This window comes from Halichoerus grypus, chromosome 6 (assembly GCF_964656455.1).
Source record: "Halichoerus grypus chromosome 6, mHalGry1.hap1.1, whole genome shotgun sequence".
Lineage (NCBI taxonomy): Eukaryota > Metazoa > Chordata > Mammalia > Carnivora > Phocidae > Halichoerus > Halichoerus grypus.
The window spans coordinates 25,304,261-25,327,812 of record NC_135717.1 but is presented as its reverse complement, the minus strand read 5'-3'; the positions used below and the strand labels follow the sequence as shown (position 1 = coordinate 25,327,812).

Sequence of the window (23,552 nt, the reverse complement as noted above, 5' to 3'; positions counted from 1 at the left end):
ACGAAAGACATCCACGTTGCCAAATTCAATAGCTGTTTTTTTTTCTTTAGCTTACTTCCAGAAAAGTAGCCAAAAAATATTTGTTTCTGAACAAACCTTACTCAGTTTATCAAAAGTTCCCATCTTCTTGGAATGCTCTTCCCCTCTTAACTTTTAAACATGGGTAAGAAACTTGATCTTAATAATCTTGACAGTTGTCACTTACTGAGTGCCTCTCTTGGGTCAGAGACTATGTTGAATGCTTTTACATTTACTGTCTCAGATAATGAGCCACAACACACGTTACCAAGAAGATTGTAGTTCAGAAATATTGAGTAGCTTCCATGAGATTACCCAGCTAGCCCGTGGTAAATCTATACTATAGCCCTTATCTTATTCAGATTTACTTCTATGATGCGTTGCACTCGTTGGGGTAAAAAGCATTCTGTGCTCAGCCATGAGGGATAAATGGTTTCAGGTCTTTTTTTGAGGGAGTGAAGCTAAGGTGTGGAGAAATTTGCTCAACAGAATAGAAAGGATTTTTGTGAGAGTAGTGTGTGTTGGGGCGGGGCGGGGCGGGGGGGGGGTCAAAAATGAGCCAAGGGAGACAACTCTCCCAACAGAAGGGTCATCATTGGCCTTACTTACCTATAACTGCTTATCCCAACCTGAGCCCCCATTTCCTGAGGCCCTAGATACATATGGGGGACCTGCAGGTAGCACATGCATTCTCTGGCTGGTGGCCAGTCAGGGACTCTGTTCCGCGTGATTTATTCTTAACAGTCCCCATGAACCCCTCCTTTGACTAGCAGCCACATAGCCTGAAGGCTGAGGCAGGTGAGCCTCACACCATGTCCTGAATACTAACACCTGCCCCTGTTGGGGCAGTCTGGCTCAGGTGAGTTCCAGCGCCCCAGGGCTTCATCTGGATGTGGTCAGGCCAGGTTTAGGGGGGGAAGAGGGAGGCCCAGGAGCTGGGTCAGGAGGCCTGAAGGAGTACAAACAGCCTTTCTCTTACATGACGGGTGGAAAGTAGAAAGGCCCAGACGGTTTGTAGAGACCTTGGTCTGTAAAATAATAGGCCCCTCTTTTCCCAAGAGGAGCCCTATTATCACTTGGCCAAAATGATTATCACAAATCAGCAGCATGAAATCTGTGGTCAGCTGAATGATGACTTCCCAGTACGTCTACGTCCTAATCCCCAGCAGCTGTGAATGGTACCTGACATGACAAAAGGGGCCTTGCAGTAGGATTTAAGTTCAGGATCGTGATGTAAGGTTGTCTGGGCAGGCCTGTGAACTAAGGAATGCAGGCAGTCTCCAGAGCTAGAAAAGGCAAGTCAAGGGATTCTTCCATAGGGGACCAACCCTGATGACACCTTGACTTTAGCTCAGTGAAATTGGCTTCTGATTTCTGGCCTTCAGAGCTGTAAGAAAGTTGGTACTTCTTCGAGCCACTAAATTTGTGGCAATTTATCAGAGCAATAATAGGAAACTAATACAGAATCTAATTTGTGTCTCCAGGCAACACTGTCAGCACCGCCCCCTTTTGGGATGACAGTGAAATCATGTATCTCAGAGGTGGGGTGCTGCCTGATATGAAATTTCATTTGATCTATGGATACTTATTTACTGAGCATCTAGTGTGTCTAAGCAGTGTTCTAGGCATTGGAAATACAGTGGAATAAAATAGATATGTCTGCTCTCCAGGGACTTACCCACCAGTGGGGGAAGCAAGCAGTATATTAGTGCACAGCAAAATAAGATGCTTTCAAATATTGGTATCTAGGAAGGCCTCTTTAGGTGGTGACATTTGAACTGAGGTTTGAAGGATGAAAAATACATCTGCATGAAGATCTGTGGGAGTGTATTGCGTGTGCATTTAGGCAGAAGTAACAACCATGAGGAGAGAGAGCACTTGAACTGTTCAAAGAATAGACAGGAAGCATGGCTGAAGCCTAGAAAATGAGAGGGAGAGAAGAAAAAGGAGAAGAGATCTGTGGGGCCAGAACTTTCCAGGCCTTGAAGGCATGGTAAAACAGACTGGATCTTATTCTAAAAGCGATCAAGATTCCATTATAGAGTTAAAACAGGTGGTGTTGCAAGCCTTCAAGACTATGGCTTTTTAAAAGATCATTTCAGCAACTTTATGGAATATGGATGGGTGTTAGGCAGGGAGGTACAGAATGGCAGTAGAAGCACACAATTCGGGAGACTTCCAGGGCTGAGAATGGTGGGAGGAGGTGGAAGGAAGTGAGTGGAGTCACATGGAAAGAAGTGGGTGGAGTCATGCGGAGATGCGTGGGGCACGTCACTGGATGGAAGGGGGTGGAGTCAGTGCAAGTGGGTGGAGTCACCTTTATGGTAGTAAACGAAGGGACTTGAGCATTATGCTAGCACGTTGCTGCTTAAGAGAGTGCGTCACTTACTGAGATATAGAAGACTGGGGACATGTTTGGGGCTGGATCTCTTTCTTACTGTGTCAAAATGCAGCATAAATAAATCAGTCCCCACCCTGGGGACTCCAACCTAGTGGAGATGGTGTGTGCATAGTGGTTAAATGCAGTCTCTGGGGTGAGAGTGCCTAGGATCATATCTCAAGGGCTTCCTAACTTGTGTGATCCTGACAAGTTGCTTAACCTCTCTGCCTCAGTTTCCCCATATGTAAAATGGGGGTAATGAAAGTGATGTTGTGAGAATTGCATGACTGAGCAGCATGCTGTAAATACTCATTAATTGTTGCAGTTATGGCTTTGCTTGCAACCCTGTATGAATTCCAGACCAAACGGCTCTTCTAAGGTAGCTCCAACCAGGAAAAAGGCAATGAGCAGAACAGGGCCAAAGACATTCAGGAGTTTTTAATCATCTAGCCTCCATCCACCACAACGATATATAATTTTTCTGGAGTAGATTCCCCTTAGAAAATGATACCAGCATCTGGGAAATGGCTCTTGGCTTTGAAGAAGCTACAGTTCTTCCTTCACTTTTGGTTTCTTCCCTTGTTTTGGAGGTCCCTTTGGCTTAGCCACCTTCTCCTTCTCCTCCTCGGCTGTTTCCTTCTGTCCAGCTGGCTCTTCCAGCACAGTCACATTCTCTAGCTCAGGCAACTTCTGGTCAGGTAACTCTTCCTTGATAAAAGGTACCTTCTTTTCCTTAGCTAATGCCTCCTCTTCTGTCACTTCACTTTGCTCAACAGACAACAGCTATTCAAGAAAAGAAGGGAAGGAGGGAAGAAATAGGATAAAGAAATAAAGAGGCAAGAAATATGTGATAATTGTGATTGTAATTACCAAGTCTTCTTTTACGGGAAATGCCCAGAGAGAGGCACTTGGAGGATCCTCATAGATGCAAAGGCCCATTTGGCTTAGGTGAAGAAGTTCCCAACCATGGTTTTGCCCCTCCAGAAATAGGGCCTTTGGAAAACCCCATTCCTCCACTCGAAGGCCACACGTGTGGCTGCCCCAGGTCTAGCTCCAGGGCTGGATGTGTGACCCAGGCCTCTCATGAAATCCCTATCCAGGACATTTGTTAGGACTACGAAGAAGTAGGTGCTTGCTTTCTTTTCTTTTTCTTTCTCTATTTTTTTTTTTTTTTTTACAGAGAGAGGGAGAGAGAGAGAGACCACCACCCACAAGCACGGGGAGAGGCAGGCAGAGGGAGAAGTAGGCTCTCCGATGAGCAGGGAGCCCGAAGCGGGGCTTGATCCCAGGACCCTGGGATTATGACCCAAACAGAAGGCAGACACTTAGCCGACTGACCCACCCAGGCACCCCAGGTGCTTGCTTTCTAAGCTGGGAGGGTATTAGCTTAAAACTGTGGGGCCATCTTTGATCATCCGTGGGGAAGTGACTGCTTGGGAATAAAGCCAACATACAGGAAAGCAGAGATGGATAGACAGAAAATGAGTTTGAGCTCCTGGATCCACCTGTGCCTGATGTTCTTACCAGTTATGTGGATGAAGTTCCCATTATTGCTTAAACCAAAGAGTATTGTTTCTGACATTTGCAACTGAAAGGGTCCTAACTAATATAGATGGCACCTTCCTGCAGATGGCCTCACTGAGGCATGAATGGGATTGGGGATTCGGAGAGAATGGGGATGGTTATCCCATCCATCAGGAAAATAATGCCAAAGAGCTGGATCCATCAAGACATCTGGTTACCAACTCGGGAACAGTGGACCCAGGGAAGCAGCCTTAGGAGACCTTACAGTCTTTCCGTCTGTTTCTAAAGTCTGCTATTTCTGCTTCCTTGTAGTAAGTGCCCTTGAAATAAAGTCATTCAGTATAGGTCATTGTTCACCCATCGTCAGAGAGCTCCAGAGAGCACAAGATTATGGGACTCTTGGCACACTCTTCCCTAGTTGTTTGAGTTCTTGATGATTCTTTGTGGAACAGAATAATCCTGGGTACTGCCGTTTTTGCCTTACCTCATCCTCATCCTCAATCCTGATCTTGATTTGACTTTCCAGGAAATCAGAAAAGCCCATCAGGGTGTGTTCTCCTGTATACAGTACAGCCTAGGAAGAAAACAGAACAAGGTCAAAATGGTAGCTTCTTCCTGCAAAATATTCAGGGATTGCTACATAAGATAAATCCAGGGTCAAATTCCTAACAACCTGAGTACAATGAGCAGATTCCTTAGCCTCTCCGAGCCTCCATTAGCATGGCTCTAACATAAGGGTAATAAAAATTCCTCCATCATAGGTTCAGAGCATGGACCTCAGAGCCACACTGTCAGGGCTCAAACCCTGTGTAACCTCTCTATGACTCAGTTTCGCTACTGGAATGTAAAGATGATAACATTACCTACGACATATGTTATTATGAGAATTTAATGAGTTACTATATGAAAAGCACTTAAAACAGTACCTGACTCACAGTGAGCACTACATATAGTTATTATTATTATTATGACTAGTTATTATTTTACAAAGCTTCTGATACATGATCATTGCTTAGCCATCCCTAGTTCCCTTTCATCTTTCAGTCTTTAAGAAGATTATGAAGCTGCTTACCACCCACTGGTTCTCTACACTCCTTTTCAGATAATGGGAGATCTGTGACAGCTCCACCCTCTCAACCCAGCCTCATTTTCCACAACTCCCCCACATGCATGTTTTGTACCAGAAGGATGGCCTCTCCTTCACAGTGCTGTGGCCACCCTTCTGCCCACCTTCTCATGTCTATTATACTTCCTGCCTATAGTTCACACCCCTCTGCTAATCTGATTTAAATCTTCAGCATTCTTTAAAATTCCATGTCTGCATGGAATATCTGCGCTCCAGAATCTATCCCCTTCAATTCCAGTTGCAAGTGGAAGTGGGCCCACATCATGACTTCTCTTCCACTCTCAGTCATACTCTTCTTGGGGCAGGAACCTTTGCTTGCAGTGCTTTGATGGACACCCTTCCCCAGGTGCCAAAGCAGCACAGAGAGTATGTTCCATGACACTGGCAAAGCTTGGTGATTGTGATACTGGTATGTAAAAGACATTGACCTGTTTTTCTATCATGTGTTCTTCCTTCTTCTCATAGCACCCCACCCCCAAGATTCACGTGGAGTTCCCCCCACCCCCATCTTATTCCATAGTCTGGGTAGAGCTCAGCCCTAGTACCAGAGGGAACCAGGCCTGACTTATCAAGACACCCACATCTTCCTGATAACAATGACTGGGTCAGGGAAGAACAGCTGACCCAAGCTGGACCCAATTCTAGGAAGTCTTGGGACTTTGGGGGAAGCTAATGGAAAACACTCTTCAAATTGAACACGAGAGGATAATGGGGGCTGGAGCTGAGAATGAAGCTGATTTGGTAGAAGGCAGAGCTGGAGATCAGGAGAAACTGGGTCCATGATAATGACATAATGATATTTTCAGGTATGTGGGTCCCAAGAGCCCCTCACTTGTTGAGAGTCAGTGGGGAAGAGCCTGAAGAAGGGGTACCGGTCTAGGTACATCAGCTGAATGTCATTTGCCGTGATGTCCATCTTGGCAATGGTGACTGTCGAGTGGTTTTGATACTTTTTGCCCAATTCCTCCAACACTGGGAATAGTGCCTTACACTTTTCCGACCAGGGTGCATCTGGAAGAGAAGGGATGTTGTGCAAGCTCACACTAATAAAGACTGAAAGCCAGCGCTACCCCAGAAACACTGTCACCGTGTTCTACTAATGGTCCTGCTATTTTGCAAATTGCATTCCGTCTTTCTTTGAATAGTATATTACCTTATTTTACATTTCAACCACAGTACCTGGTCATTATTAAATAAATTAGAAAAAAAAATAATCTTGTCCCCGCTACCCAGCCACTAACACTTTGAGCATGCTGGGACGTTTTCTTCTGTTTTTTTTTTAACATGGCTTTCCACTCCAGTTGAAGGAAAAAACATTACACTAGACAATTCCTCATGTTCTGCCAGAAATCGTGTGTGTGTGTGTGTGTGTGAGAGAGAGAGAGAGAGAGAGAACACAAGAGTTTTTCAACAGAGGTTAAGCTCACAGCCCAAGGTCACCCAGGTAGTTAAGCAGAGGAAGTGGGATTTGAAGTCAGGCTGCTTTGACTGGTGACCATTATACCACACTGCCTTTTAGTCTTTAGGGGCCATTCCTTTAGCTTTGAGTCAGGCCCAGGCACCTAGGCCTCTGGAGAGAATCAGGGACCAGCTCTAACCTTCCCTGCTCATCATCCTCTTAAAGTTTCTGGCTCTATGGGAGGGGTGGCCTCAAGGGCCCCGACACTCTACATTTGGATGATCATCCCTCCATTTAGAAACCAAGTGCTTCCATGACCATCTGTTCTCCCCACAGCTCCCTTGGAGCCGGATGGGCCTGGGTTGGAGCAGGAGGGGGCATAATGGTCGCAGTCCCAGGGGGCCAATCTGACAAGCCTACTTTCAAGAAAATGAGGCTCCTTTTGCCTTTTACCAGAACCAAATGGGCATTCTCCTAGCTCTGGTGTCAGTTAAGTATAGAAAAGCTGCCCTGCCTCTCACTTAAAGGCAACAGATCATGGTTATTCAACCACATGGACTTTAAACACCTCGCCCTGTAGATGAGAGTCCATTTCAATGAGATTTTTAAAGGCCTGCATGATGCAGTGCAGCCCTCAGGAAGGAATGACATCAGAGCTTGATTTGAACTTTTGCCTTCAAGTTATTTACTGTGTGACTTGAGGTAAGGTAATTAATCTTTCCGAGGCTAAGTTCCTTGATTTGTATCATGGGGAAATACACTGGACCTTCCTAAGAGGCTTGTTTTGAGGAGGAAATAAAAGCAGGTGTGTACACAGCCAACTCATGCCCGGCTTAATGTCAGTGCTCGATAAATGGTAAAATACAAGAGATGTCTGAAGTAACTTCAGCATTATCCTTCTCTGTGTCTCAGGGTGGGAAAGAGGTCCCTGGCTATGACTCTCATGGGCAAATCAGAAACAGCAGAGAAAGGGCAATAGTTCTTAGGCAAGTACTGGAAATAATTACAACAATAGGAATAATAATAGCTGTCATTTATCAAGTACTTGCAATATGCCAGACACTGCTAAGCCCTTTACCTGCATGATTTGAGTCTCCGGCTTGGCCACACCAACTCAGGTAGGTTAAATATGGGCCATTTGATAAGTTACATAAAGCCAGAACTGCTGTTCTTTACAGCAGTGACCAGCCGAAGCACTGGGGTTAGGCTGCCCAGGATCCAATCCCAGTTGCAGCACTTACTTGCTGCCTGACTTTGGAAGTTTCTTCACCTCCCTGAGACTCTGTTTAGTCCTGTGCAAAGTGGGAGCAATAATAGTAGCTACTTTCAAAAGCATGTTGTGAGGATTAAATGAGATAAAGTATAGAATGGCTTAGCAAAAGGCCTGGTATACCATAGCATCGAATCATTGTTAGCCATCAGCATTATTATTGCTATAAAAGCCACAGGACCTGATTATATGGAAGGTATGTTCCAAGAATTAGATTTTCGGGGAGAGTTGCATTGTAGCTGATAGCATCTTGATCCAAACTCTTTGGATGTTTGAAGACCATCCTTGGCATGATGCTTTGATAGATTTTGGAGATTTGGAGGCCCCAGAATTCAGGAGCAGCACTTGAAGAGTAATGTCTGGGCCATTGCCTTCTATGGCCTCTGCAGAGATACTTACAGAACATCACAAATACATCCCTTTCCTTGTCAAAGACCACTATGTTGAAGTTCTTCCCAACGAGCTGCTTAACTGGCCCCTGGTCCCAATATTTTGGAATGTCTTCACTGGATTGATGTTTCTAGGAAGCAAATTTGAGAGGTCTAACAGTCTCCAGAAAGGGGTTGGCATTTGGGGCTCTCTGCCCTGACAGGAAACAATGGAAAATTTTCTCTTGTTCTTATAACCACCTTGGGAAAGAGTTTGAAATGCTTGATGTCCAGACTGGATTATTCAGGGCAAATTGAGATCAGAGGGTTGGGGAGGAGGCAGGGCTTCAAACTGGGATGAATTCTAGAGTGGGGTTCATGTCTTCGACATCTTAACTGGTTTGTCCCTCCCTCCCCCCAAAATTTAGCTGTTCCCAATTACTCCCAGAATCAATTCCAAGATAATTTACATGACCTATAAAGCCTTTATCACACTTTGACTCCTACCAGCCTCACCAAGCTCATTACCATTCTTTCCTTGCTTTCTTCAACCATACTGATCTTCTATTTACCCAAAGGGCTAGCCTTCTTCCACCTCAGGCTTTTGTTTATGCCATTCCTCTGCCTGGAGGGCCTTCCCCACTCCTCATTCCTGCTCTCTGTTCTTTATCCAGTTAACTCAGATTTACAATACTTCCCTCATCCCCACACCAGCCTTTAGAAGGGAAGATTCTTTCTGAGGGAGCATAAAGGAGGGTGGAGGCTGGGCATGGGAGATGGGAAATGATGAAAAAGATGGAAATTAGAAATGGGCCAGATCAGGCATGTGACATCTTGTAAGTCATGTGAAGGGTCATCTCTATTGCAAGAGCATGGGAGGAGGAGACAGACACCTCCTGAGGTAGAGCTCCAGGTAGGTTTGTAGATGTGGTGATGGAAAATGAGGGGCCCCTGTCTTAATGATACATGGTCTTGTACTCAGCTGAGACTGGAATAGGAATGGGGTATGAGGACAAAGACTCGGAGATTCAGAGAATGAACACACTAAGAGAAATTTATACAGAGATGTCAGGACATTTCAGAGAGCCCATGGGAGGTTTGTGATTCTATGAGGCCAGCCTGCCTCATGGTGGTGTTCTTTTTCTCCAGCATTGGCCTGGAAGAAATAGGGACATTAAGTCAGTTCAACCAGAGTTGTGGTTTTGCCTTGTAAATTCTACAGGGTGTAAAGAAGGTAGAAGGTGGATAAAGGAATAAGGAAGTTAAGGGAATCATCAGCAGAGCTGTGAACCGTGGAATCCCAAGTTCATGAAGGAAGGCAGAAAAGAGATTGTGAAAGGGGATCAGGAGATTGGAGGCCATGAGAAGCGCAAAGAATTGTAGCGATGTGGATATTAGAAAAAAGAATTAAGAAGATGGGAAGCTTAAAATCAGATTTTCAGAGGGGCTGCCATCTCTAGTGTGTGGCCACAGAGCAGGTGGCTGGGATGGCATGGACACACCAATTATGAGAAAAGAGAGAAACCAGGGTTTTGGATACTGGCATCTCTGGAAATGATGGCAGAGAAGAGATGGAGGGCAAGTCTGCAATGAGGAACTTAAGTCCCCTGACAGTGAAAGGGACATGACTAGAGGACAGAAATGGAGGGAGGGAGCAGGCGATCTAAAGTCCAAATGCATGGGATCTGGGGTTTTGAAGGGAGGAGGAGGAGAAATGACATGGAAGATACCAGCCTCACCACTTGGCCTGTGATGATGTTGTGCATCAGAGAAAAAACGGCTTTCACTTGAGAAGGAGTATCTGTACAGGAATGGGCAGAAGGTAATGGGAATCCTCAGAGGGAAGGTGACCAAATATTCTGATTTGCTTGGAAAGTTCCAATTTATTCCTGTTGTTCCAGAATACTTTTAAAGAATGCACCCCCCCCCCCCATTAGTCTCAAAAGTGGTCCCATTTGGAAAATAAAAAATATGGTCATCTAATTCAGCAGGGTGGCTGGGGGACATTATAAGTGCTACATAAACAGGAGATACTGTGTTATGTCTGATCCTTCTACAGCCTCTCCTCCCTTTTAGCAAAACAGGCTCCTTTCTAATCTCCCAATAAGAGGTACATGAAACCTTTGAGGCTAAATCCTGATTGCTTAATACCTCGCCACCCTATCTCCTCTCCCCAAAAATCTATCTATCCTTCAAAGGAAGGAGGAAAAGTGTCTTCTTTCAGAGAATGTTGGCCCTGGGAGCTCCTGCATTTCAGTTGGGAGTTCCTGCAAAGGAAATGCCTTTCAAAATAAAGAATTAATGGTAGAATTATAGGGTCAAGAGAGGTCAAAAGTTGAAAAGATTGGCGATGGAGAGATATAGGTATTTCCCCACTTTGAACCATGAGATTCTGCCTCCCCATTCAGATGACCAAAGCCAGCAAAATTACGAAATTTTGAGGTTCTGAGTAAACTTTGTCTAAAAACAAACGTACCTTGGCACTTCTATTCAGGAAGCTGCGGCCAAATTTCTTGAGATTTTCATAGGTTATCTCCTCAGAAGGCATTTTGTACCTTGCATCAGAGCTTAAGTTTAGGATTTGGACACATGGCATATTAACCTCTGTAATCCTGAAGTATTTGAAGATATTTCCATTTCTGCGTTCATCTGCATCCACAAGGATGAAAAGGATCTACCAAATAAAATAAAACCTGAGTCTCTCTGGGATTGGAGGTCATGAAAAGGGTAAAGATTGAAATTAGCTAAGGAATCCCTTACTGAGGGAGAGAAACTTGGGAAACCTTGGGAGAGCACTAAGGGAATGCGAATAGCAGGGTCTATGGCTATTTGCATCTGAAAGACAGAACAAAGAGGCTCCTTTCCATCAGGCAGGGGCAGCCCTGTGCCCCAGGGCACAGACAGGGATTGGCCACCAGCCTGGTTTCACCATCCTTGTGCAGGGTACCATCCACACAACCATAGGAAGTCAGGAGGTGTCCTGAGCTTTCATCAAGGTCCTTGGGCAAAACAGTCACTGACCCTCTCTATGCCTGTTTCCTTACCTGTAATGTGGTGATTATAAGAGTATCCACCTTATAGGGTTGCTGAGAGAATTAAACAGGACAATGTGTATAAAGGCTTGGTTCAGTAACTGGGAGGTAAAAATGCTCAATACATGTCAGCTCATTATTATTCTAGATTATTCTTCTGTCAAGGAAATTCATGACTTCATTCACTCATCATTCAACAAATATTCGCAGAGTGCCTACTAGGCATTTTGCTAAGCACTGGGGATATAAACTGCCCAAGGCAGATAAGATCTGCCCTCATGGAGTTTATGTTCTAGTGGAAAAGACAGGCAACAAAGGAGTAAAAAATTAATAAATTCAGATAGCAATGAGTGTCAATTAGACAGTAAAACAGAGCACCATGATAGAGAATGACCATACAGGTGGAGTGAGGTCAGAGCCTGTTGTTAGGTAGGAAGGTCAGGGGTATCTGAGGAGGTGACATTTTAGCTGGGACCTGGGTGATGAGTTAACAAGTCAGGGGAACATGAATCAGGCAGTGGAAACTGTCAATGCAAAGGCCTAGGGTCGGGGAGCTTAGAATGTTCTAGAATAGAAAGGAAAGGCCAGTGTGGCTTCAGCACCATGAGGGAGAGTCAAGGGAGACAAAGTTAGAGATGTGTGAGATGAGATCAGAGCTCCAGTAAGGAGGCTGGCTTTTATCTGAATAAAATGGAAAACCACTAAAGAATAGTGAGAGCCAGAAAGTGCTACGATAATTTTTAAAAGATGACTCTGGTTGCAGAGAAGAAGTAAGAGAGGAAGCAGGGAGGCCACAGCAAACACTGATACCCTCAGGTCATTCATCAAAATATTAAGGGCCCTATTATGTGCCCAATGCTCTTCCCTCTGCTGTGGAGTGGAAAACAAAGCAAAGCATTAGAACCATCCTTGTATACTTTCAACTAATATTGACTAGCCATGAACAGGATAAGATATGGGGGAATGACCTGTCTGAATAATATTCATCCATTTATCTTTGGCTCTAAAATTGATTACAATCAAATGGCATTCAGGAAGGTAGATAGCTGGGGTAAAGGCTATTTTAGAACCTTATCTCACAATATATGCCCAAACAAACTCCACCTAGATTAAAGAGTTAAATAAAAAAATAATAATCTGGAAGAAATATGTCTACATATTGACTACTATAAGAGAAATAGATGGAAGCAATCAGATCGTGATCAGCTGAATTACATCAAAAATTTAAAATTGAATAAACCAGGAAATTTATTTACAAGAGGTATTTCTGTAATTGGAACAAACTCCCTAGAGAATAGTGTGGTGGGATGTAGCATGAACATTAACTATGTTCACACCCTAGTGGCTTTACTGTGTGTTTATTTTGGGTTTCAAAGTTTTTAATTGTTTCATTTGAATTTTAGAGTAATTTTCATCAAAAGGAAAATAATCTGCCATTACTGTACTTTTTACAAAAAATAAAGAGAAAAGTGAAGTAAATTCCCCCCATAGTCCAGGTGGTGGTACATATAGGTATGGTGCTTGAGAAAAACAGACTTGTTTCTAACGATGATAGCACTGTTCACTGTACATTTGCTCATTGCTTTACCTGTGACACCTCTACTTCTTCCATGAAGTTCTCCATTTTACATTGAAACTCAGTGGCTAAGAAACTCACGAACAAAATGGCTTCTAAGAGGAAGAGAATTTGAACCAGGTCTGTGCAATGCTAAAGCCTTTTGTCTCAGCAGTTACTATCAGACAACCTGTGCTGCTTCACACCTGTAGGCTGTTCATACTCCCTGACCTCAGGCAGGGGTGTTCTCACCTCCCCCTCACGTCCAGGCCAAAGACCACCCACACTACAGCCCCTCACTCCTGCTAGAGCATCGTCCATCAAAAAAGCAGCCAAACTATCCATGTTCCCATAGTAGACTTTTCAAAAAGACGAGGAAAGGGGCGCTTGGGTGGCTCAGTCGTTAAGCGTCTGCCTTTGGTTCAGGTCATAATCCCAGGGTCCTGGGATCGAGCCCCGCATCGGGCTCCCTACTCGGCGGGAAGCCTGCTTCTCCCTCTCCCACTCCCCCTGCTTGTGTTCCCTCTCTCGCTGTGTCTCTCTCTGTCAAATAAATAAAATCTTAAAAAACAAACAAAAAAACCCAAAGAGATGAGGAAAGAAGAAGCATAGGTATGGCAAAAAAAAGGAAGAGACACTGGGCAGGAAGAAGGGAGGGAGCCTGGTTTAAAATTAAGTAGGAAATAATATGTAGCATCAATATGCAAATAAGGAAACTGGTATGCAAATGGATATACAAATCATCCTGGGCTCAATTTACAATCAGCAGGGCAGGCAAATGACATTAGCGTCTCTGGGTCCTGGATACCCATCCAACAAGGGCAATAGCACTTTCTACAAACCTTGTTTGTAAATTCCTTTGATGCCAACTTATAATGCTGCATTATCATACCAAATGACTCTGAGCTTTTGGAGGCGAAGAGCAGCATGTGATTCAGGATGTGCAATTCATAAATCAGGTCCTTGTTCTGAAATTACCAGGGAAACAGGTCATCTATGCACACAGCTGCCCCACCCTACCCTTCTCCCAGGAACCCTTTGGCTCACTGACCTCGGTGTTGTATTCAATAACAAAATCTGTGAGGTGCTCTTTTATGACTTGATTGAGGACATGTTTGTTGGTAATGTCATTAATAAGCTCCTCACGTTTCACAATTTTTCCCTTGGACAAAAGGAGAAAAGTATTGGAGGGTAGTAGCTTCCATAATGTAGGCACTTAATAAATATAAATAGCACAATTTTCCCCATGGACAAAAGGAGAACACCATAGTGACGAGTGTAATCCATAATCTAGGTACTTGGTAAATATGAACGGCCTGGCGGATTAGCCTGTCAGTGGAATATGGGTCTGTGGCGGCTGTGAAAATCTCCAATCTACAAAGCAGGGAGTGTGGTCAATGGGTAGCCAGTTGCTTCGTTTTGAAATCCATCCAAATAGTTGTGCTGATGCAGTTTCTTACACACTGCTCCTAACCAATGACCCTGTGTCAGTGATACTAAGGCAAGCCCATTTCTGGGAGATGCAGGACTTCTCTGGTAGGTGACGTTGACCAGCTTTCTTAGAACTTCTCTGCAGGCAGGGGACCTTCCTTCCTTCCAAAGGGTCAGACCTACATAGTGGCCTGATGAGTCTCCCCCAGCTCCCTCTGTTTCCTTTCACAGGCATTCCCCCTAATCTTTTGCATGTCTAATCCTGCTTGATGACTGCTTCTCAGAAGGACTGGGATTAACACAGGGAAGGAAATAATTCTCTGTAGCTCGGGATCAAAATCTGTGGGGGAAGGAGAAGGAGGGAATCTGTGGGGGAAGGAGCTCTCTCCGGCTGATTTCTCCCTATGCTGTCTCTTTCTCTTCACCTTCACAGAGCCTACCCTCTAGTCCAAACCTCTTTCCTGGACTCCTGCAAAATCTGCCTAATGGTCTTCCAGTTTCTCCCCTTGTTTCCCTCCAACCCACCCCCCACCTTTAGCCAGAGTGATGCTCTTAGAAAGCAACTCATGTCATTGTCTTGCTCAAATACTTCACAGCCCCTGTTGTCCTTTGGACAAAGCTGAAACTCTTTTCTGGTCATGACAATAGTCTGATAATGTTAATCCGACTTATGGAGAGCTCATATTTTACCAACCACAGTTCTAAATATGTTATATGCAAGAACTCATTTAATCCTCATAATATTCCACTGAGTTATGAATCATTATTTCTCGCATTATACAGTTGAGGACATCAAGGCACAGAAAAGTGAAGTGACTTGCCCAAGGTTGCTAAGTGAGTGAGAGGGGGAGCCAAGATTCCAACCCAGTGGTCTGACTCTAGAGCTCATGCTCTTAACCATTAAAATAGACTGACTCTGTCCTAAGTGCATTTTTCAAGTTTGCTCTTTGGTTTTTGATACTGTGATGAGGTTTATTCTGTGGAACTTTTAACTTTTTATGTGGTCCAAATTTATCAGTATTTCTTTTCATAGTTGCTGGGGTTTTTGTCATGCTTTATAAAAGGACTTTCCAGCTCCAAGTTTAGAAAGCAAAGTCTCCTGTTGTTTCTTTGTTATATTTTTAAATCGGAAATCAGTCTTCGATTTAACTCTGTGGAAGGAGGATATACTGATTTAGCTTTATTTTTTTTTTTTTCTAGATGGCTACCCAATCCTCTCAACACTAGTCATTGAATAACATATTTTCCCTACTGATCTAAAATATCATCTTTATCATAGACTAGATTTCCATATGTATTTGGATCTCCTTTGGGACTCTATGCTGTCCCATTCCCAGACACAAATCAGGTTAATTTATTCTCAACTTAAAACCTTGTAATTAATTCTAAGAGCCCAAGTAAAAATGAAGTGGCTCACAGTCTTAAGCAGGTCTGGGTATCACTTTACCCACCTCCTATGTGGCCCTGGGCAAGTAACCTAACCTCTCTAAGCCATATCTATAAATAACATGATTATTGTAAGGATTTGGCTTTGTGTGGTGAGGGAGTAAGGCATGTTCCAGGAACCAGCCTACAGTTTCTAGAGTACACTGTTCAATAGAACTTTCTGTGATGATGGAAATGCTCTGTAAATCTATGCTGTCCAATACAGTAGCCACTATCCACATGTAGCTAGTTTGATTGAGGAGCTAAAATGTTGATTTAATTAGTTTTAATGTAAATAGTCATATGTGACTAGTAGCTGCCCTATTAGACAGCTCGGATGATCTATTCTCAGATCCCAGAGAGGGAGAGAAGGAAGAAGTGTAATAGAGGCTAGACTGAGGAAGGCCTTGTGGGCCTTATTAGGGACTTGAGTCTTTATCCTAAGAATAATAGGAAGCCATTAAAGGGCTTTTGGTGGGAAGGAGGTAGGTGGCCATCACTTTTGAGTTTTGGAAAGATTACTCTTTAGGGGATAAGAGAGAATGTGGTAGACCAGTTGGGTGGATGTTGCATTAAGCTATGGGAGATGATGGTCACTTGACTTAGGATGGTAGCAGGAGAAATAGACTCAAGGGATAGTTTGGATTTAAAACCAATAGGTTTGGGGTGATGGACTGGTTGTGAAGGATGGAGAAGAGGGAGGGGTTAGAATAATGCCTGGGTATTCTGGCTTTGCTCAGATGGGACATTGGAGAAATGGTGACACCATTCATTGAGAGAAAAAGAAAAAACACTGAAAGAGGATTTGGAGGGGAGATTATAATGTTAGGCTTGGTCATGTGGAGACATCTGGTAATGGATATGAAAGTCTGGAGATAGAGCAGTCTGGCTGGAAATGGGAGATTTGTAAGTCATGGGTGTATGGGTGGTAATTGCTGATGGAGGGTGGGTGAGAGAGCAGGGACCAGAAGAAAACACAGGGCAGAGGACTGAGCCTTAATGAATGGCATTTACTGGCTCAGAAAAGAGGAGGAGCTAACAATGGAAGATGTCTAGAAAGGCCAGAGAAACTCTGGGAGACTGTGATCTCACAAAAGCTGCCTAGTCCAATGCCACTTAGCTCACAAGTGGCAGAACCAGAATTTGTACCCAAAGCCTGTAGATACATGCATAGTCCACTATTTTGAGCTGGAGACCCTTCACTAGCAATAAAATCCAAGTCTTACCTTTTTGAACACCAGAACACTGTCAAGGATGACGTGGAAACGTCCAATAGCATTGCTAATTGATATCACTCCAAACGTTAGTTCTGGGAAGTCTTTGATCATATCATAGAACAACTCTGCTACTTCGTCCTCTAAATCCTGTTTGGGGAAGGATGTTTGGTGAGGTTTTGGTAGAAAGCAAAACGTCTGGCTTATTTAAGGTCAAGGTGGAAATGGTGACCAATTTATCTCCTCACCTTTCCAAGTTCTAGGGTTTTCCTGGGTTCCCTAAGTCCCCTTTCATGAATGTTACATACTCAGAATACTTCTGTGGCTATGACTAAAGCCAAAATAGGCAAATCCACAGAGATTAATGAAAAGAATTGATAAATCCAACTTTTTCCAAGTATCTAGAGTAAGGCTGTTCTAACACAGGTTGAGACTTTTAAACATTTATTCCTTAATTGCTTTCAGAAAAGGCAGCTGGTTTGACCACATGGATCACCAAATATAAACTTGGTATCAAGATATGGCTGTAGTCACAGCCTTCATTCTATAACTTGAAAGAAAATTGGGGCTGTCAAAAAGTGAGATGAGACAGAAAGAGGTACATACACTCCCTGTGTAAAAATATAATGCCAAAGTTCTGACTTCTGCTGGGGGAAGGGAGGAGCCATCCAAGTTACAGGAAATGAGTAAAGATGTATAAGAAACTCATTCTCCACAAGGAAAAGCGCTTTGCAAATTATTTATTATTCAGCGATATTTTAAATGGACCTCCACAAGATCAGTTATACTATCAAAACCAATTTAATAAACGTCAATCTCCTCTCCTCTCTCTGCATTCCTGTCCACCTTTCTGGTTAGCTTCTCCTACCACGTCACCTTCCATTCTTTCCTTCTTCATTTTAACACTGCATTTACTTGGAAAACCAGCTCATTGGAAAAGGAAAAATGGGTATGGTATTAACCCAAATGGAAGACCTCTCCTTACCCCACCCCCACGCAGACACAGGACTCCTCACCAGTCAAAAAGCCACCTCCCACCTCTTGACCCCAGTACCTGGAAGAAGCCAATGATGACCAAAGGCCTAGATTTCACAAACTCTACCACCTGCTGGGTGTTATTGAACAAAAATGCTTTCTGGCTAATTTGTCTTCTCAGCCAAACGACCAAGGCAGTAGATTCAACCACTCCTAGAGAGAGAGACAGTTAAATGGATCCCATAGCAGTTTCCTCTTGAATTGGACCAAGGCCTGTTTTCTCCAAGTTTAATGAGCAGAAGCCTCTGGTCTTGGGTTCCCACCCATTGAAGGCCAAGGTCAGTCCTTCCACTCCTTCCCGCTCCAGCCCCAAGGCATGAACATTAACAGCAGCAGCTAACTTCACGGACCACTTACCAAGGACAAGGCATTGTGCTAAGCCATTTGCATATATTACATCCCCGCAACAACCCTACCCTATGGGATATTCTTACTCTCCCCATTTTGCAGATGAGGAAATTGAGGTTAGACTTGCCAATAGCCACCCACTAGTGAACCTCGGAATTAAACCCAGAAGGAAGCATGCTCAGTCTTCTTATCTACCCCTTCCAAAGTGACAGGAAGGTGGATTTATTTTAAGAAATATAAATGGATGAAATGTAAATAAAAATACCAGCTAGCTCTGTGACCTTGGGGAAATTACATTATCGCCTGTTATTATCCTGCTTCCAGTTCCTCAGCTGAGATGCAGATGTCCACTAAGGTCATAGATCCTGACTTCCATTTCTCAGGTATCATATGGGAGGTGCCAAGCACACAAAAATCTTAGCTTTTAAAATTGGGAAACATATACCATATCTGGGGAGATGTAACAGTGTGCTAGAATTACATTAGGCTACAGATGGACATGTGTTTGTTAGGATCATCAATTCCACATGATGGTAGATAATGTAAAATATTATTTTCTATCAAAGACTGCTATAGAATAGAATGGAGGATTTAAACTGAATTTTTGAGATAAAGCAATGTTTATTGTGAGTAGCTTTGGACTTCATCTATAGGACTTTATTCCTTCATTCATCATTCATTCCTTCACTCATTCACTCATTTGACAAATGTACTGAGTGCCTATTATGTTATCAAGTACTGTGCTTGGTCCTGGGGATATAATGGTAAGCAGAAGCAAACACAGTCCCACTGTTTTGCAGCTCTCATTCTTTTGAGTAGGACAGTTGTCAAGTAATTACACAAACAAGTATATAATCACACCCAAAGTAAGTATTCAAAAGCAAAGTTCAATGAGCCTGTAGCAAAGATACGTGACCTAGACTGTGAAGTCAAGGAGGGCTTCCTGGAGGAGATCACTTATGAGCTGAATACTGAAGGATGCATAGGAGTTAATAAGTAGGCAACAATAAGAAGAACGGAATTGAAGAAGGAAGGAGAGCGAAAGGCTTCCAGGCAGAGCAAGCAGCCTGTGCAGGACAAATTGCTGCATGGGGCTTGATGAATGAGAGTGGGTAAATCAACTGCAAAGGACTCTATTTTCAGTGTCTTTGCTTACACTTCCTAAGAACTTAATAAGGCCATTTAAAAAACTTATAATGAGGGGCGCCTGGGTGACTCAGTTAGTTAAGCGTCTGCCTTCAGCTCAGGTCATGACCCCAGGGCCCTGGGATCGAGCCCCACATTGTGCTCCCTGCTCAGTGGGGAGTCTGCTTCTCCCTCTGCCTGCCGCTCCCCCCGCTTGTGCTCGCTCTCTCTCTCACTCTCGCTCTCTATCTCAAATAAATAAATAAATAAAATCTTTTAAAAATAAAAAACTTACAATGAAGTATATTTGCATACAGAAAGGTGTACAAATTATAATGTATAGTTTGGTGAATTTTTGCAGAATGAACACACCTGAGTACCAACCAGATCAAGAGAGACCATTACCAGGCTCTTAGAAGTCCCCTTGTGCCCCCTGCCAGCCCCTCACCCACCCCTACCTGAGTGTAACCACTCTTCTGACTTCTAACAGCAGGCATTAGTCTGCCTGCTCTTGAACTTCACACAAGTGGAATCACACAGTATGTGTTTTGGGGTCTGGCTTTGTTACGTTTGTGAGATTCATCCATATTGTTGCATGTGCTGTGTAGCATTTTGTCGTGTGAATATTCTATAATTTACTTATCCATCCTCTGTTGGTGAGCATTTGGGTTGTTTCCAGTTTGGGACTATTAAGAATTAATTTTCGTGCATGTCTCTGGGGGCACGTTGGATGCATTTCTGTTGGGTACATGCCCAGGAGTAGAATTTCTGGTCATAGGGGATGCTGCATTCAGCTTTAGTAGATACCGATCAGGCCATCTTAAAAGCCACAATGAGTCAGGCCCATAGAAGTTCATAGAAGGATGATGTCCTGGCCTCAAGGGACAGAGAGGGGTGGGGGAGGCTTCATGCCACCCCCAGACCACAGCACTCCACCCTGCTGCAGTCCCCCTCTCCTCCTGGATTCAGCCCCAAAGCTGAGTTTCTATTTTCAGTGTTCCCAGCCATCTTTCAGGAAGAAACAAGCACATAGCAGGGAAACAGTTTCTCTTGTAGGCATTTGTCTGAAAAAAAAATTATAAGTGTTCTGGAAGGAACAGGTTCCAAAGTCCTGAAAATACTAAAAAAGGTGAACAAAACTCCTCCAAATGCATTTGAATTTCAGGTCATCAGAACCATCACTCTGATCTCATTTTGTGCCACTTCTCCTGCGGTCCACAATGCAGCCACACCCCCATCCTCCAGCACACCGGGCTTTGGTGTCCGCCAGGCCCTCTGCCTGAGCTACCTTTTCCTCAGTGGTCAGGGCAACTCCTCTGGCTTATTTCGTTTGAGGTTTGGACTTTTCTTACCACCACCACCCCCCTCCCATCAATCCTATCATTCTCTAGTTTATGACCTGTTGCATTTTCTTCACTGAATCTTTTTCTGAAATTATGATTTTTGGCTCGCTTGTTCACTAGCTCCTGTAATGTCTGGCTCATACTAGATGCTCAAGAAATAATTATAGGATGAATGAGGTGGATGAATCATATCATAAGCTGGCTTGAAGGAACTTGATCTTGGGCCATCTTCTCTGGAATGTCTGAGCTCTCTTTGCCCCTCTGAACCCCGTGGGGCTGAGGTAGCTCTGAATTTGACAAATAATTTGTTCCTGAATGCCTGCAGATTGGTCACTGCCCCCGTTGGGCAGGTGTCTCCCCTGGCACTTGGCTCTGAGCCAGAGGACGCGGTAACAACTGAGGTGTGAACGCTATGTCAATGATTGACTGGGGCTGTCTCTCCACTGCATATTTCCAAGCACAAGCTGGGAATGCATCATTAACTGAGGCCCTGGAGCCAACCTGAGTTTCCCTCGCTCCAGAGAGAGGGGCATGACCAAGTTTCCCATCATCAATCCTTGGGAGACTAGAGGAGAATCAGAACTCTAGCTTTGACCCAACAAGGACTAAACCCTACTTGCCTCCTGGGAAGGTTTTCATAAAAGCTGGTGCAGGGGACCAGTAAAGCTCTGTCGCCCCTCTTAGCTCAGGGAAGCCCTGTCAAGTTGGCAGAACTGGCATTATTCATCCTGTTTAGGAAATGAGAAATTGGAAGGCTGGCTCAAATTCTCATAACTAGTGTTTGTCCTAAATCCAGGCCCTGGCTCCCTCCCAGCACCCCATTGCCTCTCTCCCTGGTTGGAGGTAACACTGAAGAGGAGGAGGGATGGGCAAGCCTAGTAGAAATATGGGCTGGTTCCTTACCCCAAGTCTGCCTGCAGTGGGTCCTTGCAGTTCCATCCCATTCAAACTCAAAAACTATTCATGAAGAACCTAAGTGTTCCAGGCACTGCACAAGGGTCAGAAAACTAATAGTTTGATAATAACAAGAGCCACATTGGCCATTTATTTTGAGTGCAGCACAACGTAGAGCAGGGGTTGGTCAATGACAGCCCATGGGCCAATTTTGACCTGACAGTTGACCTTATAAATAAAGTTTTATTGACACCCATTGGTTTATGTGGGACTGCTTTTCCACTGTATCAGCAGAGTTAAGTAGTTGGGAAAGAGATTGCTTGGCCTTAAGCCCTAAAATATTTATTATCTGGCCCTTCGCAGAAAACACTTGTGGGTCGCAGTGCTTATTAGCTGGGGGGCCTCGAGGAAGTCGTTCCATCTCTCTCTGCAGGTTCCCATCTGTAAAAGCACCTGCCACGCTGGGTTGTTGTGACATGTAAAGGGGCCCAGAAGAGTGATGGAGCACAGTGAATGGTTTAGATCCGTGTCAGGGCTTGTGCCTTACAGACTGGTTTCACCTCATCAGTAAGCCTAGGAGGGAGATACTTCCACCATCTCCATTTCACAGAGGAGAAAAGTAAGATTTGACAAGAGGGAAGCGATGGTCCTTCCTTCAGGCATGTGGTAAGGATATAAAGCCAGGTGGTGTCTGCCAGTTTGGGCAGCCTCTTCCGAGGACCCAGGAGAAGAAGTGACATTGGCTCCTGCCCTGTGCTCTTGCTAGACAACGAAGAACAGAATCAGTTCTGTGAAATGAGGGCCTTGAGGGGGAAGCATAGGTGCTGTGGGACTCCAGAGGAGGGCTGGCACCCTGATCCGGGCAGTCAAAGGGGACTTCCTGGAGGAGGCGGTGATGCAGCTTTCCTGCATTGCAGAGGTGGTCCCGGGCACTGGCTCCTACCAAAAGGGGCTCAGACAGTCTGGAAGTTGCCACATTGTCACCTTTATTGCCTCAAAGAGGAGTCAGACCTCACGTCCCCCCCCCCCGCACCCCCACCCCCCAGGCCACCATTGTCCCACAAGCCCCTTGGGAGCCACTGCACTGCCTGGTTTTGTACCTAATCCGCCTTGAAGTTGGCGCTTTTGCGGCTCCTTCCCCTGCAAGTCTGGCCTGTGTCTCATGCCCCCTTGTGTCCGCTATGAGAACTGCAGCCCCTGCAGGTGGTAGCTCTCTCTCGGCCCTTTAGTTTTTTTTTTTTTTTTTTTAATTTTTTTTATTGTTATGTTAATCCCCATACATTACATCATTAGTTTTAGATATAGTGTTCCATGATTCATTGTTTGTGCATAACACCCAGTGCTCCATGCAGAACGTGCCCTCCTCAATACCCATCACCAGGCTAACCCATCCTCCCAACCCCCTCCCCTCTAGAACCCTCAGTTTGTTTTTCAGAGTCCATCGTCTCTCATGGTTCTTCTCCCCCTCCGATTTCCCCCCCTTCATTCTTCCCCTCCTGCTACATTCTTCTTCTTCTTTTTTTCTTTCTTAACATATATTGCATTATTTGTTTCAGAGGTACAGATCTGAGATTCAACAGTCTTGCACAATTCACAGCGCTTACCAGAACACATACCCTCCCCAGTGTCCATCACCCAGTCACCCCATCCCTCCCACCCCACCCCCCTCTCCAGCAACCCTCAGTTTGTTTCCTGAGATTAAGAATTCCTCATATCAGTGAGGTCATATGATACATGTCTTTCTCTGTTTGACTTATTTCGCTCAGCATAATACCCTCCAGTTCCATCCATGTCGTTGCAAATGGCAAGATCTTATTCCTTTTGATGGCTGCATAATATTCCATTGGCCCTTTAGTTTTTGCAACAAAACTCAAACAGGCTTATTGCAGACTTGCTAAATGCCAGACCCTGCAAAAGACTATCTGTTTCCTGATTCAATCATTCACACATATAATGGGAACATTCTACTAGCATAGAACAGGTTGTAATAGGCACATTGGCATTTGTCAGTTTCGTTCTATCCGTGCATCAGTTTTACACACATTTATGCATTTGTATACTTAGC

General features: G+C 44.3%; 1 protein-coding gene across 1 annotated transcript in view; it reads right to left on the bottom strand.

Annotated features, from left to right (window-relative positions):
* Positions 1–2,921: 2,921 nt before the first annotated feature.
* PDILT (protein disulfide isomerase like, testis expressed) overlaps positions 2,922–23,552 on the bottom strand; it is a 34,412-nt gene continuing 13,781 nt past the window's right edge. The window contains exons 3-11 of the mRNA XM_036080821.2: positions 17,797–17,930; positions 16,755–16,892; positions 13,724–13,834; positions 13,515–13,640; positions 10,562–10,759; positions 8,117–8,237; positions 5,881–6,059; positions 4,407–4,496; positions 2,922–3,181 (exon numbers count right to left, since the gene is read on the bottom strand). Coding sequence (XP_035936714.2) covers positions 2,945–3,181; positions 4,407–4,496; positions 5,881–6,059; positions 8,117–8,237; positions 10,562–10,759; positions 13,515–13,640; positions 13,724–13,834; positions 16,755–16,892; positions 17,797–17,930 — 1,334 coding nt within the window. The 3' untranslated portion in view covers positions 2,922–2,944. The remainder of the gene's footprint in view (positions 3,182–4,406; positions 4,497–5,880; positions 6,060–8,116; positions 8,238–10,561; positions 10,760–13,514; positions 13,641–13,723; positions 13,835–16,754; positions 16,893–17,796; positions 17,931–23,552) is intronic.